Genomic DNA, 27555 nt, shown 5'->3' on the forward strand with positions numbered 1-27555 from the left:
TTTGGCTCAGGTCATGATCTCGTGGTCTATGGGTTCGAGCCCCGCGTCGGGCTCTGTGCCGACAGCTCGGAGCCCGGAGCCTGCTTCGGATTCTGTATCTCCCTCGCTCTCTGCCCCTCCCCCGCTCATGCTCTGTCTCTCTCTGTCTCAGAAATAAATAAAAACATTTAAAAAATAATAAAATAAAATAATCAAAATGCGTTGAAGACCAATATTATGACCTCTTTCTATTAACACTATAGAAAATTAACCAAAAAAGCTACAGTATTGAGTATCTAGAATTTAAAAGTAAGTATAGCATTTTTTATCTGAGATAAATGATAATAAACTCTTCACCTCTACTAAGAGCCTGGGCCGACACACTTGAGGTCTCTAAACAAACCGGCTGTGGTTCTGGGGCACAGGTGGAGCCAGGATCACAGGTGGATCGGGGGTTTCCAATCTGGCACCGCCATTCGCTTGTCACCAGAGGATCTGCAGCGTTTGGTGCTATTGCGATCTAAATTTTGGAGTTTCCGGTAGTTTCCAAACTTTTTCTAACAGGGCAAGGTTCTCTTTTCAAATAAAATCGCATATGGAATAAACCGACAGATTAAATAGGTGGAAAGAAACACGGTAGCAGATCCTGTAATTGGTTTAGTATCAATCCCAGCCTCCTGTAAGATCTCCTTCCTGCCCCGGAGGTTAAAAACCACGGGGCCAAATTTCCTCGCGCCTGACCAGAGTTACCACTAATGTGAGACTGAGTTCAGAACTGAGTTGACCGGAAGACAGACAGGGGTAAGCTCCCCTCCTTTTCTGGGAGGATCAAAGCAAAGACACAGGGACCTATAGCCACCGGATTCCTGCCTCCCCGGGCTTCCCAAGCGAAGCAAGTAAAGTAGTTTGCAGTCCCCGGGGGAGGAGGAAACTCTAGGGCCTGGAAGTCTTTCTTGGTCACTCTTCCCACAGTTGGTCCCTTCAGTCCTTCCGATAATTTTTAAGTCGCTCAATATCTTTCTCTCTGTTTAAACTAGCTTAGATTGGTTCCTGTCACCTATAACCAAACCTTGACAGAAGTATTTATCAGGAAAAATTCACTCTCAAAGTTACAAATTATTACCTATCTCATTATGAAGTCAACAAATGAGAAGAAGCTGTGTGGATGAACATAAAAGTTTGAAACACACATTATGGAAGACACCTGCAGTCTTACATCAGGCTCAGAATTACATTCATTTCTGGATTTTTTTTTTTCTTCAGGGACCCATAATGGTTCACACAGATAACAAGATACGAGAGAGAAAACACTGTTTTGGAAAGTGTGTGGTTGTCTCATAGACTTCCTTACAAATTCAAAGTCTCTTGATTGAAATGACTCAGAGAGGGAGAGGGAAGATGGCGGCGTAGGAGGACGCTGGGCTCACCGTGCGTCCTGCTGATCACTTAGATTCCACCTACACCTGCCTAAATAACCCAGAACCGCCAGAGGATTAGCAGAACCGAGTCTCCGGAGCCAAGCGCAGACGAGAGGCCCACCCACGGAAGAGGGTAGGAAGGACTGCGAGGCGGTGCGCGCTCCACGGACTGGCGGGAGGGAGCCGGGGCGGAGGGGCGGAGGGGCGGCTCCCTGGCCAAGCAGAGCTCCCGAGTGTGGCTGGCAAAAGCGGAGGGGCCTGACGGACTGTGTTCCCACAGCAAGCGCGACTTAGCGTCTGGGAGGTCATAAGTTAACAGCTCTGCTCGGAAAGCAGGAAGGCTGGAGGACAAAGGGAGGGAGAGCTGCTGAGCCCCCAGACGACAGAGCTGAGTTTGGTGGGGAACAAAGGCGCTCGCCAGCGCCATCTCCCCCGCCCATCCCCCAGCCAAAATCCCAAAGGGAACCAGTACCTGCCAGGGAACTTGCTCGCTGCGCACAAACACCCAACTCTGTGCTTCTGCGGAGCCAAACCTCCGGCACACGCAGCCCATCAGCGAATCCTGCTGGCACATCCAGAACCCTCTGCTTCTCACCACCTCGACCGCTACCACTCGGGCTCCGACGGCTTTCACCCCTGGCCTGGCTTGTGGCGAGAGCCTCCTGACTGGTCTCTCTCCCCTGAGGTCCTTCAACATACGAGCCAGGATGACTCCCCATTTAAAGGAAGTCAGATCACGTCCCTTTGCCCCAAACCCTGCAATGACTGCCATCTCCCTCGGAGGGAAAGCTAACGTCCCTTCTGTGGCCCGCGAGGCCCTCCGTCACTCCGCCCTCATCTCTAACCACCCCCTTCCCATCTCCTTGGTTTCCTGGGCACGTGCCCATGGCAGGATCTTTGCATCTGTTCCCCTGCTGGAGCCACACAGGTCGGCCCGTGCCTTCCTGCCTCTCTCCCTGCACATCTCCTCAAATGTCACCTTATCTTGTGAGGGCTTCCTTGGCCACCCATATGAAATAGTATGCTCCCCTGCCGTGGCACTCCCCAAGTTCTCCATAGCAATTATTATCACCAGTCCATACTATACATTTACTTGTTAATTCTCTTCTTCCCTGCCTCTTGCACTAGGATATAGGAAGTCTGTGAAGACAGGGACGTTGCTTTGCTTCCTGCTGTGTCCCCAGCACCCAGAACAGCCTGGCACAGCACAGATACTTAATAAATACCCGCTGAATGACCGTGTGCCTGGACACCACACACCCCTCTATGCTCCCTGGTTCCTAGGGCTCTGCCAGCAACTGGGGGGTCCAAAGGACGCACAGTTCTCTCTTCCGCAGCCTGAACTAGCCTTGGAGATTTCAGATAATTGTATAGGGTCTTCCTACCCTTCAGGGAACCTGACGGCCTAGGCATGAGGCACACTTTCTCTGGCATGGTTACACGGACTACAAGAAAAACCTAAAAGAAGCCAGTGTGGAGACCAGGGCTCTCCTGAGCTAGGAACCTGGCCGGAATCGTCTGCTGGGTCACGGCAAACAGAAAATGAAGTGAGAAAGAGACCGGCTCCAGGGCAGACTTTTCTGTTTGTGGGGGTTGTGGAGAAATTCGCTTATGGTTACTGAACGCTTTTTAGAATTGCACAGGGTGCGGAACTCGAGCTGGCCTCATTGTAAACAGCGCACAGAGGACGGCTAACAGATGGCAGAGCTGATACAACCCCACCAGAGCTGTTAAACAAACCATCGAAGACAGAGGTCTCGGGAAGGGGCACTGAAACGCCTTCCGGAGGCAGGGTTTGCTCTGAGCTACAGGCAGAACCCAGAGTCGTGCATAGTCACACGACCTCGGGGGGGAAGTTTCAGTATTTCAATATATGAAACAGGTTTGGGGGCATGATACTGTGGAGCTCTCATGAGAAAATATAGCACTTTTCCTGAAATGCTTCCCTGAATTACTCAGCAAGGGTGTTCCTGATTACATTTTGGGAAGAGGCTTTGCTCGTGAGAATACACTACCCAACCGGTAATGGAAAAGAGGGCTCTGGCACTGCTCTCCGAAAGGCACTGTCCCCGCGGCAAGGTCACTGGAACCCTGCGGTCACCTACCCATCTGCCTGCGGTGCACCACCCTGAAGTTCTGGTGCTCCTGGGCCGCCGCTGCCCTGCTTGGCCGGCCTCCTGGGGAAGGCACGCAGGCTTGGTCTAAGGCCCCCGTGGAGTGGCTTTTCCTTGGCCCTTGAGAAAAATGCTGGAGGAGCCCAGGCCTGGACTCCGGAGTCCCTCCGGAAGAAGCCACGGAGTGTTCTGAAGGGCTCTCTGCGGGCGGCTCCTGGGGAGGCCGGTAGAAGTCATCCTCTGAAATCCAGCTCCTGCTCTTCTAGTGGGAAGGGAGGGAAGACACAGGTGGTGATTGAAGGTTTTTGTGTGTTTGTTTTGTTTTACAGACATCTTGATGGAGACACAATTCACAGATCATCAAAGGAACCATTTAGAGCGCACGACTGAATAGTTTCAGTGTATTCACGGAGTTGTGCAACCAGCACCACGAAGTTCAGAACATTTTCATTCCTCCAGAAAGAAACCCCGTGCTCGGGAGCGGTCAGTTCCCATTTCCCCTCAACCGCTCCAGTTCTAGGCCACCACTAATCTACTTTCTGTTTCTAGAGATCTGTCCATTCTGTTTACATAAACAGAATCTTCATTTATGGTTTGTCTTTTTATTCATTTGTATGTATATTTATTTTGGGGTGTATGGGGGGGAGACAGCATGAGCAGGGGAGGGGGACAGACAGGCAGAGAAAGAGAGAGACAGAATCCTAAGCAGGCTCTACACTCAGTGTGGAGCCTGACGTGGGGCTCAGTCTCACGAACCTGGGATCACGACCGGAGCCAAAATCAAGAGTTGAACGCTCAACTGAGCCACCAAGGTGCCCCAATATAAAAGGAATCTTATAAATGTGGTCTTTGTGTCTGCCTTCTCTCTGAACATCAGGTTTTCTAGGTCCATCCATGTTGTGGCAGGCATCGGTATTTCTTTATTACTAACTAGTATTCCAAGGTATGGATGTAGCACATTTGGTCTGTCCGTTCATCAGCTGATGGGCATCTGGGTTGTCTCTGCTTTGGGGCAATTATGAATAATGCTGCCACGAACATTCACGTAACCATTTCTTTTTTTTTCTTTTTTTTTGTTGGGCAGACTGGAGGGCCTTTTATTCGCGAGGATCGGGGGTGGGGTCCTAGGTGTGGAGAGACAATATATACTGAGGAATGTCGGGGTCTCAGTGCATCCAAAACGTGGATTAAGGTGCTGGGGTCCTGAAACTTGGCGGGTCGGAGGACAGGTCAATAAATACCCAAACTGCCGAGGCGGGCGGAGCCTGCTGTGGCCCCCAGAGCTACATACGTGAGGAGGGCGCGCGAGTCCCCGAAAAAGCGGGGCTGGCGAAAGCAAAAGGTTCTCGAGAAGGCGGGCGGGGCTCGCACTAGACGCACTAGACGTTCGCCGCGGGAAGAGAACATTCCCGGGATAGTAGGGCCTCATGCACAGGGATTTGTGGTCTGCGAGCCGATAGGCGGGGGGCGTGTGGAGGGTGAAAAACTGATGGCGGAGCCCTGGCCCTGCTGTCTCCTCTAGATCGCAGTTTGCCCATCCACGGCGGGGCCTCAGCCAGGCCGGAGTTAGTAGGTGGTTGGTCTGCCATTCTCCCCAGCAGCAACTGCAGCATTCCTGGTTGCAAGCCTCCCTGGAGCCCCCTGCTCCTCCCTCCCCGGCCGCCAGGGGGCGGGCCCGGATCGCAGGGCTGGAGCTCGGGCGGAGACCCACGCTGGGAGGCGGTGTGAACGGGGAGGCGGTAGGAATGGCTTCTGCGCCGTGCCCAGGTCACCCAACCCTCCAGCTTGGGGTCCTAGGGTTCAGGGGGCGAAGGCGGCTCCCGGGTGGCGCCAGACCGGGGCGAGATGGTGGGCGCAGGCCACCAACCCTGTGCAGCCCAAGGCGGCGGCAGCAGCCAGAGCAACGGCGAACAGGAGCAGGGAACGCGCCTCCGATAGGTCAGGCTGGCAGGGAGCAGCAGGTGGCGGCGGTGCATGGGGCCTGGCCCCACCAGCGGGCCTTGGCCCAGAGCCACGGCCGGGGGGCCATATGGGAAGGTGCATCCGTGGCCCGGGGACTGGGGACCCCCGTGACAGCTGCGTCTCCCCCGGCCTGCAGCAGCTCCATCCGCTCCTGCAGCTGCCGGACGCGCGCCTCCACGTCTCGGTTCCGGGCCTCGGCCTCACCGAGCTGACCAACTTGACCATGGCCCTCCCCTCTTCTCCAGTCCCTGGGCGTCCTCAGGAGAAGGCCTGCCTCACCAAAAGGCCCTGTTTGGTTTGTCTCTGTCTCCACGTAACCATTTCTGTGTGGACCTATGTTTTCCGTTCCGTTGGGTACATGTCTATGAGTGCAACTGATGGGCCATTCGGTAACTATGTCTAACTTTCTGAGGAATTTCCAAACTCTTTCCCTAAGTGACTACACCATTTTACATTCCCACCACATATGGGGATTCCAATTTCTCCACATCCTTTCCAACGTTTTTATTATCTGTTTGATTATAGCCATCCTCACATGTGTGAAGTACCGTCTTGTGGTTTGGGTTTGCAATTTCCCCAGTGTCTAAGGACAATGACACCGAGCATCTTTTCACGTGCTCAGTGGACACCAGTAGATCTTCTTTGGAGAAATGTCTATTCGAATTCTTTGCCTATTAAAAAAAATTTTTTAATGTTTATTTATTTTTGAGAGAGACAGCGGGGGGGGGGGGGGCAGAGAGAGAGAGGGAGACACAGAATCGGAAGCAGGCTCCGGGCTCTAAGCCGTCAGCACAGAGCCCGACGTGGGGCTCGAATTCACGAACCATGATCTGAACCGAAGTCGGAGGCTTCACCGACTGAGCCACCCCACCCAGGCTCCCCTAAGTCTCCAACTGATTTTGAGTTAATTCTTGTGTATGGTGTGAGGAAGGGGTCTACCTTTATTTTGTCGCAGGTGGACATCCCATCATCCCAGCACAGTTTGTCAGCCCTGCTTATAGGGTTTGAGATGAGGGAGGCATGGGTGAGCAGGACCCAGGACCCCTTCTGTTGCTGAGACTGAAGCTGCTCACCAGTGGGAGAAGTGGGGTGGGTCTGGGGTCACAGAATTGTGGGAAGGGATTTTAGCTTCCCCCCTCCCCCATTTCAAGCACTCCCTGCCTTTCTGTGCCTAAGCATGGATGAGCAGAGTCAAGAAGAAAGCTGGCTGGACTGCCCTAAGTGGCTGTCTACACAGAGGAAGTGACTCACACGAGAGGTGGGTCCAGCCCAGCTATTTTGTTAAGTGTCACCAGCCTCACCCTGAAGTTGCTATTTCCACCCCCTAAATGAGACTGCCCTCTCTGCTCCCGTAGACGCGGAAGGGGAGTAAGGCTTGGGCTGCCCTAGAGGGATTGGTTTGCACAGTTTAATCCATTCAGATGCTTTCTGGCACCTTAAGCCAAGAGTGGAGAACTCTGAGTCGGGAGTATCGGGGCCTCAGGGCTGGGCTCCAGGGCTCCCTCTGAAAACCCTCGGAATTAGCAGGTGCTTCCTTCAGTCAGTGACAGGACAATGTGTCAATCAGGGTGGCTACTTGGGAAGCATTTGCAACACAAGATTCTGAACAAAGCCTGCCTGGGCCATAGAGACCCAGGGGAGCTCCCCGAGGAAAATGGGCAGGAGCCCCACAGAGCCTGGCACACACACCTGGGAAGTCCTGCGGCCTCCCAGCTCACTATTCCTTAAGACTCAGCTCAGGGGCCGTCCATCACCTCCTCTGGGAAGCTTTCCTGACTATTTCCCAGCCTACACTCCTCCCGCTGCCTAGCTGGGTCAGGGACTCCTCGGGGCTCCCACGGCATTCTTTGCCCACCCCACCCAGCACCTACCAAGCTGTATGCAATGGCCACTCTTCTTTCTGCCTGGCACAGAGTTATCACAGGTGAGGGAATAATTCTTGAGTATCAAACGTCTTTGGCATAAAATAACAAGGCTGGGGCAAGGGGACTGGAAGGAAGGAGACAAATGTGAATTGTGAGGTGATAGAAGTTCACTGGTGAGGGCTCCTCTCTCCAAGGAGGTGAGGGAGACGATCGGGAAGTGTTCAGACTCGGTCCAGCGGCCACAGGTCAGCCCCCAGGAAATGATACTCCAGGAAACATCTTTTGTTCTCTTAGACAACAGACAAAACCAGTGGGAACACTGGGTCCTTGGAGCTACTGCACACAGGCCTGGACGGAGCTCTGTAGCTGTGCCCCAGCCAGGGCCCCCGGTCACCAAGCGGAGTGTGGGGGGAGCACCCCACTGTTCCCCCTCCCCCTTCCTACCACCTACCTTCCTACCTTCTGCTCATTCAAGCCCCCACATCTGGCCAGTTCCCTGCCGCTCTAACGGTGGAGGAAACCGCCACAGACCACGGGTCAAAGCCATGGCAGCACCTGCCACGAGGGGCCCGAGACAGAGGAATGCCACTTTCACTGGGTGAAGTCTTAGAATCCAGACTGTCCTCTGGAGTGCAACTGAGAAATCCGTTCACAGCCCCCCGGAGTCCACAAATAGAAGTCCCCTTAGCTCCCCCACTCCCGGCCCCTTTCCTTCCTGGCACTTGTCACCAGTGTAATTATGATGTGGGTAATGACTTGCCTGATCCAGTGTCTGTCCCCAAGGAGCAGGGCCCTTGTCCGTCCTGTTCCATCACCGTACCAAGTATGGTGCTTGGCCCAGAGCAGGGCCTCTGTGGTGAATGAATTTAAAATAATGGTTTTTGTTTCTTTTTTAAAGAAAGACTGAATGGCTCTCATGGTTATACGACTTGACAGTCAGAACCCTCTACTCACCCCCCCACCCCCACCCCACGCCACCAAAGTGTCAAATAAATGGCAGTGACTAAGTGACAGAAGCACAGGAAAATGAGACTCACAGGGGTGACACGCGGGGTGGAGCCGGGGGTCCACCAGGTGGGCTGCACGGGAGTGCCCAGCGACTATCTACTTAGGGGAGGGATGAGTGGGTCCTGTGGGCTCTCAGCCACCTGAGTCCCCTGAGGCCTGCGGGGAGGCGGAGCCCGCCCTGGTCAGACCCACCAGCCCAGCCCATGCACTTGGCGGCCTACTTCTCAGCGTAAACTCCCAAGCTGGCATCTCGAGAGTCTCTGAGAGTTCGAGAGCCGTTAATTACGCCTGCACTCACCCAGGTACGGTGTGCAGAGCTGACCTTACAGAAGGGAACAGACATGCTCTTCCGTATCACGGAGCCGATATTCGAGTCCAGAGGCAGGAAATCAAGTGAAGCAGGCAAATGGGAAAGGGAGTCACTGGGGACGGTGCTTTTGGGACAGGGTGCTGGGGGAAGGCGGAGACAAGGGTGAGGAAAAGGGGCGAGCTGGGAAAGGGTCCGGGCAGATGGAATGGCAAATGGAAACGCCTGGGGCTGAAAGGAGCCTGCGGTGGCAGAAGCTGCCGGAGGCCAGAGGAGCAACGCCCGGTGAGCCGAGGAGCTTGGGTGACAAGTTAAGCTGCCCTGTCCCATCAGCTCTGGGACCCTGGCAAGACAGGATGTCGGAGCTGAGACACAACACGAGTCAGGTCTTGGACGGGAGTGAACTCAGCTTGGTCAACGCCACTCTGTGGCATCCTGCTAGGGCGCGCAGCCCCAGACCCTAGGGGTAGCCCCCTGCTTCCAGCTCAAGCCGGGGGCTGTGGAGTCGTTCTTCTTTACCCTTCAGGGTGTTGACAGTTGTCGGCTCAAAACCTTCAGAGTCCTCTGACATTCTGGGCCCTGAAGACTCTTCAGGATAGTAAAAAATGGAGACTGTGACCTCACTTATACAGCTACATGGCTTATACAGTCACATTCAGTCAGTGGTGCTAGTCGGTCCGATATCTGTATGGACAAAACGTGACTTTTGACTCTTACCTCACACCATACACAAAACTCAGTCCCAAGTGGATCATAAATCTAATTGCAAAAGGTAAAACAACAAAGCTTCTAGATGAAAATACAGGGGTCTTCACAGCTTTGGGTAGAGATCTTAAAACTAGACACAAAATACGTAAACCACAAACAGAGAGGCCAATAAATTGAAGAGCATTAAAACCAAGAATTTCTGCTCCACGAAAAATACCATTAAGAGATTTAAAACACAAGCCATAGGGGCACCTGGGTGGCTCAATCAGTTAAGCATCCAACTCTTGATTTCGGCTCAGGTCATGATCTCACAGTTTGTGAGTTCAAGCCCCAAGTCAGGCTTTGCACTGACAGTGTGGAGACTGCTTGGGATTCTCTCTCTTTCCCTCTCTTTTTCTTTTGTTTTTTAATGTTTATTTATTTTTGAGAGAGAGACAGAGACAGAGTGCAAGTGGGCAAGGGGCAGAGAGAGAGAGATGGAGACACAGAATCCAAAGCAGGCTCCAGGCTCCAAGCTGTCAGCACAGAGCCCGGCGCACGGCTTGAACTTGTGAACCGCGAGATCATGACCTGAGCTTACCCGACTGAGCCACCCAGGCATTCCTCTCTCCCTCTTTTTCTGCACGCGCATGAGCGTACACACTCTCTCTCAAAATAAATAAATAAACGTTAAAAAAACAGGCAAGCCATAGACTTGAAGAAACGTTTGCTATATGTATATGCGACATATTTTTTTCTCTAATAAAAGACATATCCATAATATGTAAAGAGCCTCTACCAATGAATCAGGAAATACACACAACTCAATTTAAGAATGAAGCAATGACTTAGAGACTTCCAACAGCCAATAAGCCAACGAAAAGGTATCAAGATCGTTAGTCATCAGGGAAATGCAAATTAAAACCACAGTGAGGTCCCACTGCACACCTATTAGAGTGGCCGAAATGAAAAAGACTGATGACCCACTGGCTAGGATAAAGAGCAATGAAAATGCTCACATATTGCCAATGTGAGTACAAGTCAATGCAAGCACTGTTAGAAAACTGCTTGGCAGTATGCACTAAAGGTAAACATATGCCTTCCCAATGACTGGGCGATTCCGCTCCTAGATATATACCCCCAGAAAAGAGTGCAGAGGGGTTCACAGAAATACAAATGTAAGAACGTTCACATCAGCTTTCATCATAATAGCCCAAACCTGGAAACAACCCAAATGTCTGTTAGCAGGAGAATGGATAGATGCACTGTGATATACTCTTACAATGGAATGCTACAGAACAATGGAAAAGAACAAACTATAGCCTCATGCTATATGCACAGGTGAACCACACAGACATAATGCTCAGTGAAAGAAGCAAAAGAGTATGCATTGTACAGTTCCTTCCATACGAATGAAGTCGAACAATAGGAGAAATTAATCTACGGTGCTAGAAGTCAGAATAGAGGCTTCCTTTAGAGGGGAACAATGGGACAAGGCATGAGAGAGCCTTCTGGTGGGCTGGAAGTGTTCTATGTTTCCATCTGGAGGGTGGCCATAGAGGGTACATCGTATATAAGTACTCACTGAGATGTGTACTAAAGATCACTTTACAGCATTCCTCGAAAACGTTCTAAAGGGGGAAATAATAGTCTTTTTTTCTGGTAAATTTTTAAAAATCTTTATTTTTGAGAGAGAGAGAGAGAGCGCGCGCAGGGGAGGGGCAGACAGAAAGGGAGACACAAGAATCGGAAGCAGGCTCCAGGCTCTGAGCCGTCAGCACAGAGCCCGACGCGGGGCTCGAACTCACGAACCACAGATCACGACCTGAGCTGAAGTCGGACGCTTAACCGACTGAGCCACCCAGGCGCCCGGAAATAATAGTCTTTTGAACAAATGGTGCTGGTACCACTGTACATCAATATGCAAAAGAATCGAGCTGGGCCTCGTCCTTATACCATATACAAAAGTCAACTCAAAATGGATCATAGATCTCAATGTAAGAGCTAAAACTATAAAATTTTTAGAAGAACGCATCAATCTTTGTGACCTTGGGCTAGGAAACGGGTATACACGGGACACCAAAAGCACAAATGGCGAAAGAAAAAAATAGGTAGACTGGACTCTATCAACATTGAAAACGTTTATGCTGTAAATGTTACCACCAAGAAAGTGAAACGACAACTCACAGGATGGGAGGAAACAGTTGCTAATTATGTATTTAATAAGGGTATACAACCCAGAATATATAAAGAACTATTATAATTCAATAATAAAAAGACAAATAATCCCATTTTAAAATGGGCCAAGGGGTACCTGGGTAGCTCAGTGGGTTCAGCATCTGACTCTTGGTTTTGGCTCAGGTTGTGACCTCACGTTTCGTGAGTTCAAGCCCTGCATCGGGCTCTGTGCTAGCGGCAAGGAGCCTGCTTGGGACTCTCTCTCCTTCTCTCTCTGCCCCTCCCCTACTCATGCCCGCACTCCCACAAAATAAATAAGTGAAAAATAAACAAAATAAAATAAAAATGGGCCAAGGTTCTGAATAGACATTCCTCCAACGTAGATCTACAAATGGCCAAAAGTCACACAAACAAGATGATGCTTGACATCATTAGTCATTAAAGAAACGCAAATCAAAACCGTAAGTAGATACTGCTCCTGCCGCCTGCTAGCTATAATGACAATTTTTAAAAAGACAGTAAGAACTGTTGGTGAGGATGGAATACATTGCTGGTGGGAATATAAAATGGGGCCGCTGCTTAGGAAAACAGTTTGGTAGTTCCTCAGAAGGTTAAATATAGAGTTACCATGTGACCCAGAGATTTTGCTGCTGGGTATACATCCAAGACAATCAAAAATATACCCACACAAAAACTTGTACATGAATGTTCATGGCTGTGTTATTTATATTAGCCAAAAAAATGGGGGGAAAAAAACAAAAGTCTATCCACTGATGAAGGACAAAATAAAATGTGACGGGTTCATACAAAGGAATCTACAATGAATTATTACTCCCTGAAGCACAGATCAGGCTCCAACAACGATGAATCCTGAAAACAGTATGTTAATTGGAAGAAGCCAGTCACCAAAGGCTGCATATTACAGGATTCCATTTCTGTGAAATGTCCAGAATAGCAAATCTATAGACAAAGGAAATAAGTAGTTGCCAGGGGATGAGGGGAGTGAGGCGGGAGGAGGAGGATGGGACGTCACTGCTAATGGTAAGGGATTTCTTTTCTTTTCTTTCTAAATGTTTTTGTTTATTTTTTGAGAGAGAGATAGAGACAGAGCATCAGCAGGGGAGGAGCAGAGAGAGAGGGAGTCTGAAGCATGCTCCAGGCTCTGAGCTGTCAGCACAGAGCCCGACATGGGGCTCGAACTTGTGAACCACAGATCATGACCTGAGCTGAAGTCAGACCCTCAAACGACTGAGCCACCCAGGCATCCCAAGGGATTTCTTTTATGGGGGATGAAAATATTTTCAAATTCGATTGTAGTGATGGCTGCACAACCTTGTGAATATACGAAAAAAAATGGAATTATACACTTTAATTAGGTGAATTGTATGGTATATGAGTTATATCTCAATAAAGCTATTTAAAAGTGTGTGTGTGTGTGTGTGTGTGCGCGCGCGCGCGCGCGCGAGCGCGTGTCCTAATCTATTTCACGGCCTTGGCCCCATCCTGAGTTACAGGATCTGGAAGCTACCGGATGAGAGATATGCACGGATGGAGCTGAAAAAGCAAGACTATATCCTAACGTGACCCCAGACAGCAGCTGGGATAAACCGGGGGTTCTGTATGTCCGCGTGCACACGTGCATACAACTTCCTACCCTGGCTATTCATCCTCAAGGACAAATGTGAAATGGCAAAGAGCTCAGGTCCACAGCTTTGACACCGCTTCACTGGGCCGATGGTTCTCAAGCCTCTGACCCATGGCTCTGTGCAGGAGATTCCCAGGGCTGGCTTCCCTCGGGGTTATCAACAAAGGAGACCGGCCCATTCTAGAGCTGCACTGCCCAACAGAAATAGAATTCCAGCCACATGTATCATTTTAAATGTTCTACTAGCCACGTTTTTAAAATGTAAAAAGAAACACGTGTAAGTAACTTTTATATTTAACCCAACATCAAACATATTTTCATTGTAACACATAATCGATAAATGATTGAGTATTTCACCTTCTTTTTTTTTCAGACGAAGCCTTCAAGATCCAGTGTTTATTTCACATAGCTTATCTCAGTTTGGACTAACCACATTTTACACGCTCATTCAACAGCCACGTGTGGCTAGTGGTTACCATAGGGGATGGTGCAGTTCTAACCTGGCTCATATTGCAAGATGAGTATTCTCAAAGTCTGGTATTTTAGCAAATCTGAATTTAATAATAACAAGAGCTGAGGAGGAAACCAAGGCTCAGTGAGGCAAAGGGCCTTGCCCGAGGCCTTGAGCTGATAAGTGGCAGTGGTTATGCGCAGGGTCTATGATCAGATGAGAATTATCTTCTCTACGGGGTCAATGTGAGAGGACAAGAGAGACCCATGGGAAGGGACTGGCACCGTGCCTGGCTCACGTCCGCCGTGACAGATATGAGGGGCTAATGGAGACAAGGCAGAGACCACTCGGGGTGGCTAGCTGGGGAGACCCTGCACCAGCTCTGAGACATTTCCCCAAGACCTCTCCCCGAAAAGCTTGTATCACTCACCGGGCTGGTGGGTGAGGACACCCCAAGGCTCCGTGCAGCTCCGTCATCCTCCACAGACTTCTGCTGGCCGCTCCCCGGGCTGACTGCTCTGGCCGCCGCCTCTCCCACGGGACTGGAAGGCCTCTGGTCTAAAATGCTCACCGAGGGGACAGCTTTGGCAGTGCCCAACTGCAGCAAGCCCAGGGTGCCAGGTGCCTGGGGAGGCGGCTCCTGCTTGCGGTCCCCATCTTGAGTCCCAGAGGATGCTTGGGGCGGGAGGGGCTCTGCGGGCACATCAAAAGGGATGCTGGCCTCCAGGCCGGGGAGGGGGAGTGAGGCCCGCCCCGTGGGAATCTCCATTTCTCCACTCAGTCCGCTCAGTCCATTGGTTGGCACAGAGTTTACCTGGGCTTTGCTGAATTCCGACAATACCCTGGAAGTTTTTAAACAGAGAAACCTGTGTGACAAGCTGTCAGCTAGAATGCCCAAGGCTATTGGGACGGCGGTAAGAAGGCAGAACTGCTGTCTGGGGATTTCAAAAACAAAACATCCTCGTCATCCACCCACCGTGCTCCTCTGCTTACACACAAGCCTTCCTCTGACACGCCTCACAAAGTTTCTCCCCAGCTGGGACTGAGGTAGAGTGGGCGGCCAAGGGAACTGCGGGGCCCGGGATCTCCGGTGCAAGCGCTGGTCCACCAGAGCTGGGCCGTATGTGGGGTCCCAGATGCCTCCTGTTCCCAGGACCTGCTGCCGGAGATCAGTGTACACGGGGTGCAGGAGTGTGCACGCAAGTATACATGGGGTGTGCACCTGCTCACTCTTCCAATGGTACTGCCTCTTCCTGCCCTTCAGTGGTGCTTCAGGGACTACAGGGAGCCAGTGTTACTGTCTTTACATACACACACACACACACGCACGCACATGGAAACTACTCTGGGCCTTCTAAAATGTGCACTGGCTAGTGGCTGCTCCCCTTCTCCTGAGGCTTCTGAGAATCCACATTCTGTTTCTGAACTAGAACTATTTGCTGTCTCCTCCTTTGTTTATGAACCAATAGAGTATGTCACGGGCGAATACAGATTCCTACAACAACAAAGCTACCCGGGGCCCAAGAGATTGCCCATATCTGCCCTAATGGTTTACACTGGGTCAGAAGACGTGCCAAACTCCCCTTAATGTGGGCTCATTTCCATAAGGATTTTAGAACTCAAGTTTCTACCTTAATGTCTTCTGGCTGAGCTGTGTGCTCTTATCTACATCATAACCCCAAACAACATTTCAAGACATGCTAGTCAAACATTGGTGAACAACCCATACATTTATGGGCAACTGATCTGCAGCCCAAGACATTTCAGTGGGGAAAGAATAGTCTTTTCAACAAATGGTGCTGGGATAAGCGAACAGTCCCATGCAAAAGAAGAAAGTTGGACCCCTACCTCATACCATATAAAAAATGAACTCAAAATGGATCAAAGACCTAAAAGTAAGAGCTAAAACTATAAAACTCTTAGAAGGAAACAGGTATAAATCTTTGGATCAGGCAATGGTTTCTTATATGACAGCCAACAAATAAGTAAACAATAAAAAATAGGTACGCTGGACTTTATCAACACTAAAAGCTTTTGGGCTTCAAAAGGATACTATCAAGAAAGTAAAAAGATAACCCATAGAACAGGAAAAAAATCTGCATATCTTATATCCAAGGATTATCACATATCTGATAAGGGTCTAGTATCCAGAATATAGAGAGCTCTTACAATTCAATAATATTAGAACAAATAATCTGACTGAAAAATGGGCAAAGGTTTACAGAGACACTTCTCTAAAGGTATACAAATGGAAAGTACATGAAAAGATGCTCGATATCATTAGACGGGAGTGAAATACAAATCAAAACCGTAATAAGATACTACTTTATGCCTACCAAGATGCCTATAATAAAAAAGAGAGAGGGGCACCTGGGTGGTTCAATCAGTTAAGCATCCGACTTCGGCTCAGGTCATGATCTCACGGTTCGTGGGTTCGAGCCCTGTGTCGGGCTCTGTGCCGACAGCTTGGAGCCTGGAGACTGCTTCAGATTCTGTGTCTCCCTCTCTTTCTGCCTCTCCCCAACTCATGCTCTGTCTCTCTCTCTCTCTGTCTCTCTCTAAAATAAGAAACATTAAAAATTTTTTAAAAATTAAAAAGACAGAGAATAACAAGTGTTGGCAAAGGTGTAGAGAAAATGGAACTCCTACACGCTGCTGGCGGAAATGTGAAGTGGTGCAGCCTCTGTGGAGAACAGTTTGGTAGTTCCTTAAAAGTTAAACATAGAGTTACCATATGAGTCAGCAATTCAACTCATGGGTATATACCCAAGAGAATGAAAAGACAATGTCTGCACAAAAACCTGTACACGAGTGTTCACAGCAATATTATTCACAGTAGCCAAAAAGTAGGAATAGAACAAATGTCCACTAACTGAAAAGATAAAACAAATTGTGGTGTATTCACACAATGGAATATGATTCAGCCATGACCCATGCTACAACACGGATGAACCTTGAAAACCTACTAAGTGAAGGAAGGAGGTCACAAAAAGCCACATAGTGTATGATTCCATTGGTATTAAATGTCCAGAATATGGGGCGCCTGGGTGGCGCAGTCGGTTAAGCGTCCGACTTCAGCCAGGTCACGATCTCGCGGTCCGGGAGTTCGAGCCCCGCGTCAGGCTCTGGGCTGATGGCTCAGAGCCTGGAGCCTGTTTCCGATTCTGTGTCTCCCTCTGTCTCTGCCCCTACCCCGTTCATGCTCTGTCTCTCTCTGTCCCAAAAATAAATAAAGGTTGAAAAAAAAATTAAAAAAAAAAAATAAATGTCCAGAATAGGTAAATCCATAGCTAGTGGGTAAGGGGTTTCCTTAAAGGGTGATGTTGGTTGGCTTTGGTTGGCACACTGCTGTGGCCCCACAATAGGTTCCTAAAGTTCACGGACTTCATTCCTTTACCCGTAAAACCGGCACGGTAACAGCACCCACCTATGACTGTGTTCAAGGCTGAATGAGATCATATAGGTAAAATGCTTATAGAGTGTCTGGCACAAAGTAAGTACTCAATAAACATTAACCTCAATTTGTCATTGGTTGTTCTTATCGCCACTGGCAAGACTGCTTAGCCTCTACACACATGGCTATAAAAATGTAAGGAAAGAGAATTACGGAAATATTCACCAGCATTACCGAAATGGTTATCAATTATAAATGACCCCTCGTCTGTAGGACACATTTTAATGATGGAGTGGACTGGGTGTGGGAATAAAGAAACACCACCCGACAGCAAGAAGCTTGTGTGATAAATTAGAGTTTCCACCAAATCAACACCGCGGTCAGGATGAAATCAAGTTCACAGGAGTCTCACCAGGATCAGAGCTGGTCGGCAGGACCCAGAGAGAATAAGAGACATGCACATCAAGTGGGAAAAAGTGCTAGAGATGAGGTTTTGAAGGAAAAGTGAAAGAAAGAGAATTTTCAAAACTTTTGAAGAAAATGCAACATAGGGCTGAAACGCTCCAGTCCTTCCACTTCTGTCCAGCTCAGGGCAGCGTTTTTCAAAAACTGCCTGTTGAAAAATTCTAGAAGTTTGTGCTTTCATTTAGAAGACAGTCTGGAAACATATACGTATTATACACATACGTATATTGCGCGTACACAGAGGCGTAGGTGTGGAATAAAAGCATGGGCTGGAGAATCGGCATGACCACCCCATAAAGTGCCCCCGCCAAGCGATTCTGAGCCTGCGCTTTTCCTGAGCGCGTGGACTAGCGCGTTGGGGTCCACGGCACCACCTGGCGGTCAGGGGTGCTCATGAAAGTACAGGAGGGGGCCGCATGTGCGAAGAATCATTTCCCCCAAGAGAAGGCCTCATGATAACGACCTCTGACAAATATCACCAAGCACAGATCTGCAGCCGTGTATACACAGACAAGTAGCGCGAGAACTGACATCACGGGGACCCCCAGTAGTAAAATGATGATGACACCGCCTATGGAGCACTCACCCTGTGATTGGCACTGCTCTAAGCGCTTTGCATACCTTAACTCACTTCCTAGCATTCTTATCCCCGTCTTGCAGATGAGGACATCAAGGTCAGAAAGGTTGAGTATCTTGCCCGGGGTCGCAAAGCTGGTTAATGGAAGACTCCAGCAGTCTGGCTCCTGAGTCCACACTCCTAACCACCGGCCCCTAGCTGTGCTTCTCAGCGATCACTGTAATTCAGACCCAACCAACACAAAAGAAGCTATTCAGGCCATCAATCCTCTATTCACAAAGCAAACTGCAGTTTGGTTTCCAGAAAACATTAAGTTAATACATTTCCTTGGAATGTTACATCTTTTGTACTTTATGTTTAACTTGTAGATGATTTTAAAAAACTTTTTTTAACATTTATTTTGATAGAACGCCTGTTCTCTCTCTCTCTCAAAATAAATCAACTTTAAAAAATCCACGTAAACAAATATTTAAGTAATATGACAAAAATAAGCGAACTCTTAACTGCTGATGTGACTCTTCACCCTCAGACACACCCTCTAAGAGCTGGTGTGTGTGGACGTGCGAAGATAACTTCAAGCCCAGCACTCAGAGTGACGGTGCTGGATGTGTGTTTGTGCACCTGTGTGCTCTGTGTTTGCTGGTTCCGCACGCCACTGCCCCGCGCTGGTCTGTACATCCTGACCCTCTTCCCTTGACTTCTCCCACAATGCCCAGGATGACGCTTCCCACACAGGGTGGACGGTCACTGATTCAACGGCCTTAAGCTGGAATTTTCCAATCACAAGACTCACGAAAGATAAAAGCAGGGCACATGACAGACAGAGGGCCGGCGGGCTGGCCTGTGGGAGGAGGAGACACAAGGAAGGGTTCAGACAGGTGAGTGAACTTAAGTCACGCCATGGGCCCAGCCGATAGAGCGGGGATTGCTCCCTTCCAGGATGTTCTACCTAAATTCTTGTTTGATGTTTGAAAGTTCTAGCTAATGTGCTCTGTTGCTCAGAAGCTGCTTCAGCCGTAATTCGCCCCCAGGCATCTGATCTGATTCTCAGCCAGAGAATCCCTATGAGGGAGCCTCCACTTTACAGATGAAGAAACAACCTCACAGAGCCAACGCTTGGCCTGCCGTTACTGGACTTGTGACTGGTAGAACAGGGCTTGAGGCCGGATCCTGCTACAAGCCAGTCCGTACCGGCACCCAATCTGGTGTTCTTCCCACAGCAGCTGGGAAACCTGTAAAGACTTGAATGAACCAAGAAGGTAGGGGCACACAGGAGTAGAAAAGAAGATCCTAGACACTGGCTGAGGGAACATGGGTCTGGCTGAAGGAAGCGCTTAATAAAAGTTTACCATTTTCGGGGCGCCTGGGTGGCTCAGTCAGTTAAGCGTCCGACTCTTGATTTTGGCTCGGGTCATGATCTCACAGTTCCTGGGATCAAGCTCTGCATCACGCTCTGCACTGACAGCAAGGGGCCTGCTTGGGATTCTCTCTCTCCCCCTCTCTCTCCCTGCCCTTCCCCAACTCATGCTCGCTTGCTCTCTCTCTCTCTCTCTCTCTCTCTCAAAACAAATAAATAAACTTGAAAAAAAAGTTTATCATGTTCTACCTATTAGATGAGCAAATATCCAAAAGTTTGATAATACCTTCTGCCTACAAGGCCGAGAGGGCACAGGTACATTCCTGACAGAGTGTAAACAGGCGGTTATCTATGAAAATTGTAGATTCATTTATCCTTTGCCTCAGCAATTCTGTTTCTGGGACTTTACTGAACAGAGATAGTTGCATAGAATTAGAATATCACATACACACGGTTATTTATAGAAAGAGTGAACTCCAGTGTCCAGTAAATACAGGGCTGGTCAAATAAACTAAGGTACATTCATACAATGGAAACACATGCCACGGGGAAAAAAAAAAAAAACTGAAGAAACTGATATGAAGCTCCAAAACAAAAATTCTGATCTCTTCTGAGACAAGGTATCAAACAGTATATTTATAATAGCTTTGTGGGGATGAGGCAGAGATAAGAAATATAAAAGACATTTAAAAAGTCTATCTATTCATATCTGTTAGGTGCATTTAGAAACATCAGAAAAAGACATGTAAAGGGGGTGCCTGGGTGGCTCGGTCAGTTAAATGTCTGACTTCAGCCTAGCTCATGATCTCACGGTTCGTGAGTTCGAGCCCCACGTTGGGCTCTCTGCTGTCAGCACAGAATCTGCTTCAGATCCTCCGTCCCCCTTTCTCACTGCCCCTCCCCTGCTCATTCTCTCAAAAATAAATAAACTTTAAAAAAAAGAAAAAGAAAGATGTAAGGAATTAATAATTATGGTTACAAAGGTGGAAAAGACGTTTCACTGTAGGTAGACTTTTTTTTCTTACCATAAAAATAAATCTATTAAAAAACGAATGTTTCAAAAGGGCCTGAACGAAGAAGGCTCTGCTGTGGTGAGCATGGTTAACATAGAGAGATGGTGACTCACTACGTTGTACACCTGAGACTAATATAACACCGTGCGTCAACAATACTCAAATAGAAAAAAGTTCTTTTAAAGAGATAGCTCTCTCCAAGGTCCCTTCTCTAGTCAAGTTCATTGCTCCCTGTGCTCTTCCTCCACTCACTTGCTTGGCCCCTTTTGTGCACCACCTCCTCCAGGCCTCATTCAGGGTCTGTGTCCTTCAGAGGCCTTCTGGGAGGTCGCAGCGGAGCACCCTGACGCGCTGGGCTTCACTGCGTCTTTTGGAAGTCGTACATCTAACTCCGAACCGTTAGTTTCCGCCCTAGAGGCAATAATATTTTACACGAAGCCTCAGACAAATTAGGTAACTTGTCGAAGATCAGCCAGGGGCAGAGCCGGAGCCTGATTCAGCTCTGAGCCCTCCCTGAATCCATTCTCCTCGCTGCCCCATGTTGCCTCCAGTTATAAGTCCCGGCAACTCCAGTCCCTGAGGAAGAGCCACGGTCCTCTTTTCCTTTATGCCCTTAGAGAGCTCAATGCTCAGTGACAGGCAATCACATGCCATAGGAAGGGAGAGAAAGAGGAAGAGGAGAAGGAAGGAAGGCAGGGGGAGGAGAAGGAGTGGGGGGAGGACACTCACTCTTGCAGAGACGGGTCTGAGTCATCGGCATTTGCTGTCCCCAGATCGGAGTCGTAGGACATGGGCTCCTCGGAACGATCTGGACTCTTGGAGCCATTCACTTGGAGTGGGCAGCTATCAGAGTTTAGGCTGCAAGACAGCTGGGATGAACTGGCGGTGTCCAGGCTGAGGGAGGAGGCCGTGAGCTTCCGGTTCCGTCGGATCTTATGGCCTGAGTGCTGGACTTCGATGTCCTCCGAGCCTGAGGAATGGGAAATTGAATCCAGAGACTCTTTCCGCTGTAGTTGTGTCCCAGAGGTGGTGAGGGGGTCGAGCTCAGAGAGCGGGCAAAGCCCAGAGAGAGCCAGTGGGGTAAGCATCCACTCGTTTAAGATGACAGACTTGTAGGAGAGCTCGAAGGATAAGGACGTCAGTCCCTGCAGGAAGCTGAGGAGGAACTGGCCCTCCTCGGCGTCTCGAAGCAGGGCTGCGGGCTGATAGTACTCGCACAGGCGGGCGGGCTCCTGGAGGAGCAGCTTCAGGTAGCACTCCATCAGGCCGTCATTGAGGGCCAGCCTCAGCCAGGCCCGGCAGCGGCCCACGTCCGTGCTGACAAAGATCAGGTGCTCCAATTCCGAGACGATGTGTCTGCGGGTGGAGAGGACAGGCTTGTTTCAAGAAATGATTTCAGATCACGGAGGATTGTTTTATCCACTGGTGAGCAGGAGCCAGTAATAATGACTGCAAGTATATACAGGCTTGGGAAAAAATCTCAGATAGCAGTGTTCTACAGGGAATTGAGAAATATTTAGCTACAACTCCCCACTTTTTCGAGGTTACTGTCATGCAGGATAATTGCCATTTTTGTTACAACTCCCCAGGCGCCCTTGACATCACCTGCTCATCCGGCATACATCTGATGAGCCCCTAAGTGCCAGGTCTTTGGAGCCGTGAAGATACAGGATACAGACATGGTCCTGCCCTCAGTCCAGGTTACTACCTTTCAAGGGCACACGGAGGTGAACCCTGTTGTCAGTAGAGCTGGGGTGGGGGGAAGGCAATCACTTCCAGGTTGCAGTAAGAACAATGCCTTAGGCAAGGCATTGAGGGATTAGGCATAGGGATTACGGATAGGCAAGGCATTGAGCTGGGCCTTGAGGGATTTCAAGCAGCAAAGATGGAAGGGGAACCTTAGGCACCAAGGACTGACAGCAAAAAGGCACCAAGGGTAGGGAAGCAGCAGCTGTGTAACAGGAGTGGTGAGCACTCCCGTTACAGCACGGGGAGGAGGAGGAGCGGCTGATTGCGTTGCAAAGTCAGGTGATGCAGGGTCTCGAGCATCCAACCGGTGAGGCAAAGTGGGGCAAGGGTCCCCACACCTGGCTCTGCGTCAGAATCACCTGGGAACCTGGTCAGGATACAGATTCTGGGGCCCCAACGAAGTGAATGGGACTCCAGGCTAGCACTGGGGAGCCTGAGAGTTTTTACACCGGAAATGACTCGACCGCAGTCACGCAGACTTCTGGGTGGGCTGCTCGGGATAAGATCAGGTACCAAACTCAGTTCCCGAACCCTTGGTCTGATGTAAATGCCCTTCCTCTGACCATCACAGTGCCCTGAGCACGTCTCGCCCATAGGCGTGCGTGCTCCACAGGGCTCAGGGAATGAGCTCGGGTTAGCTTAAGCTCAATAAATGCGGACCAGCTGCCTGACCTAAGGACAGACAGAATGAGATAAGGGGGACAATTAGAAAGCCACTGCCACCTGGGAGTGAGGTAAGACCCTGAGATAGGGCGGTGGCAGTCAGCAGGAAAAGGAAGATACAGACCGACAAGGCACCTTCAGGCTGAAGGTGGCATTTAATAGCCCTTAGAGGCAACGTGCCAGCAGCTGCTTGCTCCAAAGCCCAGGCAGTTAGGGCCAGGGCCGCAGAGGCAAACGTCCCAGGGTGGATATTCAGATGATCTGGATTCCACTGCTTTAAAAAATGCCACAGCCTCTTAGGATATAATACTTAGCATAGAGATGTTCAAACATTCCAAGGCAGGGTCAGCAAACCTCTTCTGTCAAGGGCCACTTAGTAAAGATTTTAGGCTTTGCAGGCCACACATTCTCTGTTCCAACTACCTAACTTTGCCACGGTGTGGCAAAAAAGCGGCTCCTGCTAAAGGCGACCAGCCAGGGGCCTGAGCAGCCCCAGGCCATTGCCTGTGCGCTGAGGGGCTCTTGAGGCTTGGTCTAACAATAACCCCTATCTCACCCATCTCCATTCTAGAACACAGAGCGTCTCTGCTGCCTTCCCATAGAGCTGTAGAGGGAGAGCCCAGGGTCACCCACACTGAAGCTCCTCCCCAAAGCAAAGCCTCCCCTGCTGATCTCACTTGTGGGTGACAGCTTTCAGGAGGGGCCAGAAGACAGGCTGAGGCAGAGGCTTCTGGTGGGCGCTCTTCTTCCTTTTCCCTCCGGCCTCGGCTCGGATGTGCTTGGCATGCAGTCCGTGGATAAATACAGCCTCCAGGGCACTGCACATGGTGCTGGCATCTCCGTCTTCGCTAGTGACCACTGTGTCCGAGGACACGTACTGCTTCTGCAACGCCTTCACAGATCCCACTAGCTTCTTCTTGATGACCTAGTCAGTGTCAGACATAACACAGGCCTTTAGAAGATCCTGCGGTGACCCCTGGAAGGGAAGTGCTTATCACCAAATACACGCACACCCACACACGCCTCACGTCTACCTGTGGGTGTGTATACAGCAAAACTAGCACAAGCTAATCATAGAAAACAAAGATGGGTGCCTGGGTGGCTCAGTCGGTTGAGCGTCCGACTTCGGCTCAGGTCCTGATCTCACGGTTCATGGGTTCGAGCCCCACGTCGGGCTCTGTGCTGCCAGCTCAGAGCCTGGAGCCTGCTTTGGATTCTGTGTCTCCCTCTCTCTCTGCCCCTCCCCCACTTGCACACGCACACACGCGCTCTCTCTCTTTCTCTCAAAAATAGATAAACGTTGGAAAAAAATTTTTAAAAAAGAAAGAAAGAAAACAGAGACAAAGCATAGAGGAGAAAAGGAAAATTACGTACTTATACCCCCCAGAGATAGTTATTTTTTTGCAAAGATAGTTGTATGTTTTTCTTTTGTTTTGCTTTTTAAACCGAACTTCAGTGATTTGATAGCCATAGAAATCTTGTGTTTAAATACCGGCTCCATCATAGTTACAGGTGTGGGAGCCTGGGTGATCCATCTAGGGCAGGGGTGAAGCTTTCCACCTTGTTTAGGGGTCTACGATTCCATGAAGAGGCTACAAGTGCCACTTTAGAACCATAAAAACACCAAGAAAACAGGAGCATGGTCCACATTACGAAAGATCCTAGGGGCACCTGGGTGGCTCAGTCAGTTAAGCATCTGACTCTTGATTTCAGCTCAGGTCGTGATCTCACGGTTTCTGAGTTTGAGCTCCGTATCTGGCTCTGTGCTGACAGTGTGGAGCCTGCTTGAGATTCTCTCTCTCTCTCTCTCTCTCTCTCTCTCTCTCTCTCTCTCTCTCTCTCCCCCCCTCTCTGCCCCTCCTCTGCCCCTCCTCTGCTCATGCTCACTCTCCCTTTCAAAATAAATAAAATAAACGTTATTTATTTAAAAATATCTTTTTAATGTTTATTTTTGAGAGAGAGAGACAGAGAGAGAGACAGACAAAGTATGAGGGGGGGAGGGGCAGAGAGAGAGGAAGACACAGAATCCGAAGCAGGCTCCAGGCTCTGAGCTGTCAGCACAGAGCCTGATGCAGGGCTCGAACCCACGAGCCGTGAGATCATGACCTGAGCCGAAACAGGACGCTTAACTGACTGAGCCACCCAGGCGCCCCTAAAATAAATAAATAAACTTTAAAAAGAAAGAAAGAAAAAAGGAAAGATCCTTGACCTGGCAGTCAGAGGCAGATGTTAGTCTCAGCTCTGTTGGTCAACAGCTGGGTCACTGCAGACATTTCACTTAACCTCACTGAGCTTAATTTCCTCATCTGTTAAACGGAACGAATACTTCCTGACCTACAGCACAGGAGTTGGGGGGTGGGGGGGGGGATTACTCTGAGGGCAGGACTTGCTTTTTTTTTTCATTCTTGCATCCTCAACACTTGGCCTGGTTCCTGACACATGTAAGTATTCCGTTAAGGTCTGTTACATAAATCAATTATAAAATACATATATGTAAAATCCTTTGGAAAGATAAAGACAGTTCTGTCATAATATAAGCATGTCAAAATACCTATGTTTTGGAAAAGGATTGGGAGGGAATACAGAAAACCTGGTTTGAACTGTTAGCTGATAGGATTATGGATAAATATTTTACTGTTTTATTTTTATCTTAGCCCAAACAGTTCATGTTAATGTTCTTAGAAAACTTGAATGTTCTTTTTTCTTTAAAAAAAAATTTTTTTTTAATGTTTATGTATTTTTGAGACAGAGAGAGACAGAGCATGAATGGGGGAGGGTCAGAGAGAGAGGGAGACACAGAACCCGAAGCAGGCTCCAGGCTCTGAGCTGTCAGCACAGAGCCCGACGCGGGGCTCGAACTCATGGACCGTGAGATCATGACCTGAGCCGAAGTCGGACGCTCAACCGACTGCGCCACCCAGGCGCCCCTGTTCCTTTTTTCTTTATAACAGCTTTAATGAGACACAATTTACATTGCATAAAATTCACTCATTTAAACTATTCAGTTCAGTGATTTTTGGTATATTCACAGAATAGTGAAACTACAGCCACTACCTAATTTTAGGACATTTTCATTCTCTCAAAAAGGAACACTGTGCCCATGAGCAGTCACTCCTCTCTAGTCCCCTCTCCCTCGACCCCTAGCAACTACTAATCTACTTTCTGTCTTTATGCATTTGCCAATTCTGGACATTTTGTGTAAATGAAGTCATACAGTATGCAGTCTTTTGATGTTAGACATCTTTTCATATGACTTATGGGTCATATACTTCTTTCATTGTTTGCTTATTTGACTTGAGAGAGAGAGAGAGAGAGAGAGAGGCAAAGAGAGAGGGGGACAGAGGATTCAAAGTGGGCTAGGTGGTGACAGCAAACTCCCAAATCGTGAGATCATGACCTGAGCCAAATGGACGCTCAACCGTCTGAGCCACCCAGGCCACCCTAATGCCTTCTTTTCTTTTCTTTTTTTTTAATGTTTATTTATTTTTGAGAGACAGAGAGAGACAGCATGAGAGGGAGAGGGCAGAGAGAGAGAGAGGGAGACCCAGAATATGAAGCAACCGCCAGGCACTGAGCTGGCAGCACAGAGCCCGATGCGGGGCTCCAACCCATGAGCCGTGAGATCATGACCTGAGCCGAAGTCGGATGCTCAACCGACTGAGCCACCCAGCTGCCCCTTCTTTTAATGTTTACTTATTTTTGAGAGAGAGAGAGAGAGAGAATGTGCATACGTGTATGTGCCTGTGGGGGAGGGGGCAGAGACAGAGCGGACCGAGGATCCAAAGCAGGCTCTGCTCTGACAGCAGAGCGCCCAATGCAGGGCTTGACCTCACAAACTGTAAGACCATGAGCCGCTTACGATCATGACGCTTAACCGTGTGAGCCACCCAGGCGCCCCATATGTATGACTTCCTTTGAGAAATCCTTGGTCTTTAGGCAGCCCGTATTAAAATCCGTCGTTTTTTATCAATTCCCATTCCATCACCAAGAAGATGTTCTAGAAAGGGCAGGATCTCCTCAGAGCCTGCTTCTGCTATAACTCTTTCTCAACCCGAGGCCTCGCTTTCCAGACAGTACTCATTCATTTCAAAGTGAGGAAAACCAACGACATGGCTGTCCCGTGCCCCCTTCCCCACCCTTGAGCCTCTCCGACTGCCTACCGGGATGGCAGCCCGGGGGTCCAGTCCATTCTCCACCACCGAGAGCATTTCCGCTCACACTGCAGCTCCCTCGGAGAATCACATGACACCTGCAGAGACAGACGGCGGCGGCCAGATGAGCAGGTTCCAGCTCCCCACCCGCAGCCAATTCTCCCCCTCCCCCAGCAGGCAGCGGGTCAGCCCATCTTCCTCAAACTGCAATGCAAAGGCCTCTGAATTCAAAAGTAAAAGCCAAGAGTGGATTTTAAGGAAGGAAACAAGGGAAGAGAAGAAATCTGAGGGCTCGGATCTCAGGAGGTGGGGAATCCTATGTGCCATGGGTGGGTCCACCCTAATCAGGGCATGGAAAGGCCTCTGTATGCCACACCACACGCTGGCACAAAAAAGCAGGGAATGAAGGGCTGATTTGGATACAGAACTAAGGGTGCGAGGGGGATGCTGCCGCTGGAGGTGCCAAGAGCCCACATGGACCAGGAAGCAGGGGCTCACAATTCACATTCGGAGCCTCTGACTCCTGTGCCAGCCCCATGTCTGCCAGCTCGGCGGGGACAAGCACAACCGAA

The 27555-nt window shown here is 49.5% G+C and overlaps 1 protein-coding gene across 10 annotated transcripts in view; it reads right to left on the reverse strand.

Moving 5' to 3' along the window:
• Positions 1 to 3413: 3413 nt before the first annotated feature.
• LOC147571632 (pleckstrin homology domain-containing family M member 1-like) overlaps positions 3414 to 27555 on the reverse strand; it is a 29537-nt gene continuing 5395 nt past the window's right edge. For 3 of the 10 annotated variants that reach the window (XM_086696161.1, XM_086696162.1, XM_086696160.1), the window contains 5 exons: positions 26993 to 27081; positions 23510 to 23757; positions 21150 to 21776; positions 14045 to 14456; positions 3415 to 3773 (listed from right to left, as the gene is read on the reverse strand). In XM_086696161.1, coding sequence (XP_086552287.1) covers positions 3495 to 3773; positions 14045 to 14456; positions 21150 to 21776; positions 23510 to 23757; positions 26993 to 27040 — 1614 coding nt within the window. In that variant the 5' untranslated portion in view covers positions 27041 to 27081 and the 3' untranslated portion in view covers positions 3415 to 3494. Of the gene's footprint in view, positions 3774 to 5907; positions 6145 to 6479; positions 7463 to 8060; positions 8190 to 14044; positions 14457 to 21149; positions 21777 to 23509; positions 23758 to 26992; positions 27082 to 27481; positions 27507 to 27555 lie in introns of those variants that run through there. The other 7 variants (XM_086696163.1, XM_086696167.1, XM_086696164.1 and 4 more) reach the window with 7 other exon arrangements.

This window comes from Puma concolor, unplaced genomic scaffold (genome assembly GCF_028749965.1).
Source record: "Puma concolor isolate L17-30 unplaced genomic scaffold, mPumCon1.1.hap2 unalloc_scaffold_129, whole genome shotgun sequence".
Taxonomy (NCBI): Eukaryota; Metazoa; Chordata; class Mammalia; order Carnivora; family Felidae; genus Puma; species Puma concolor.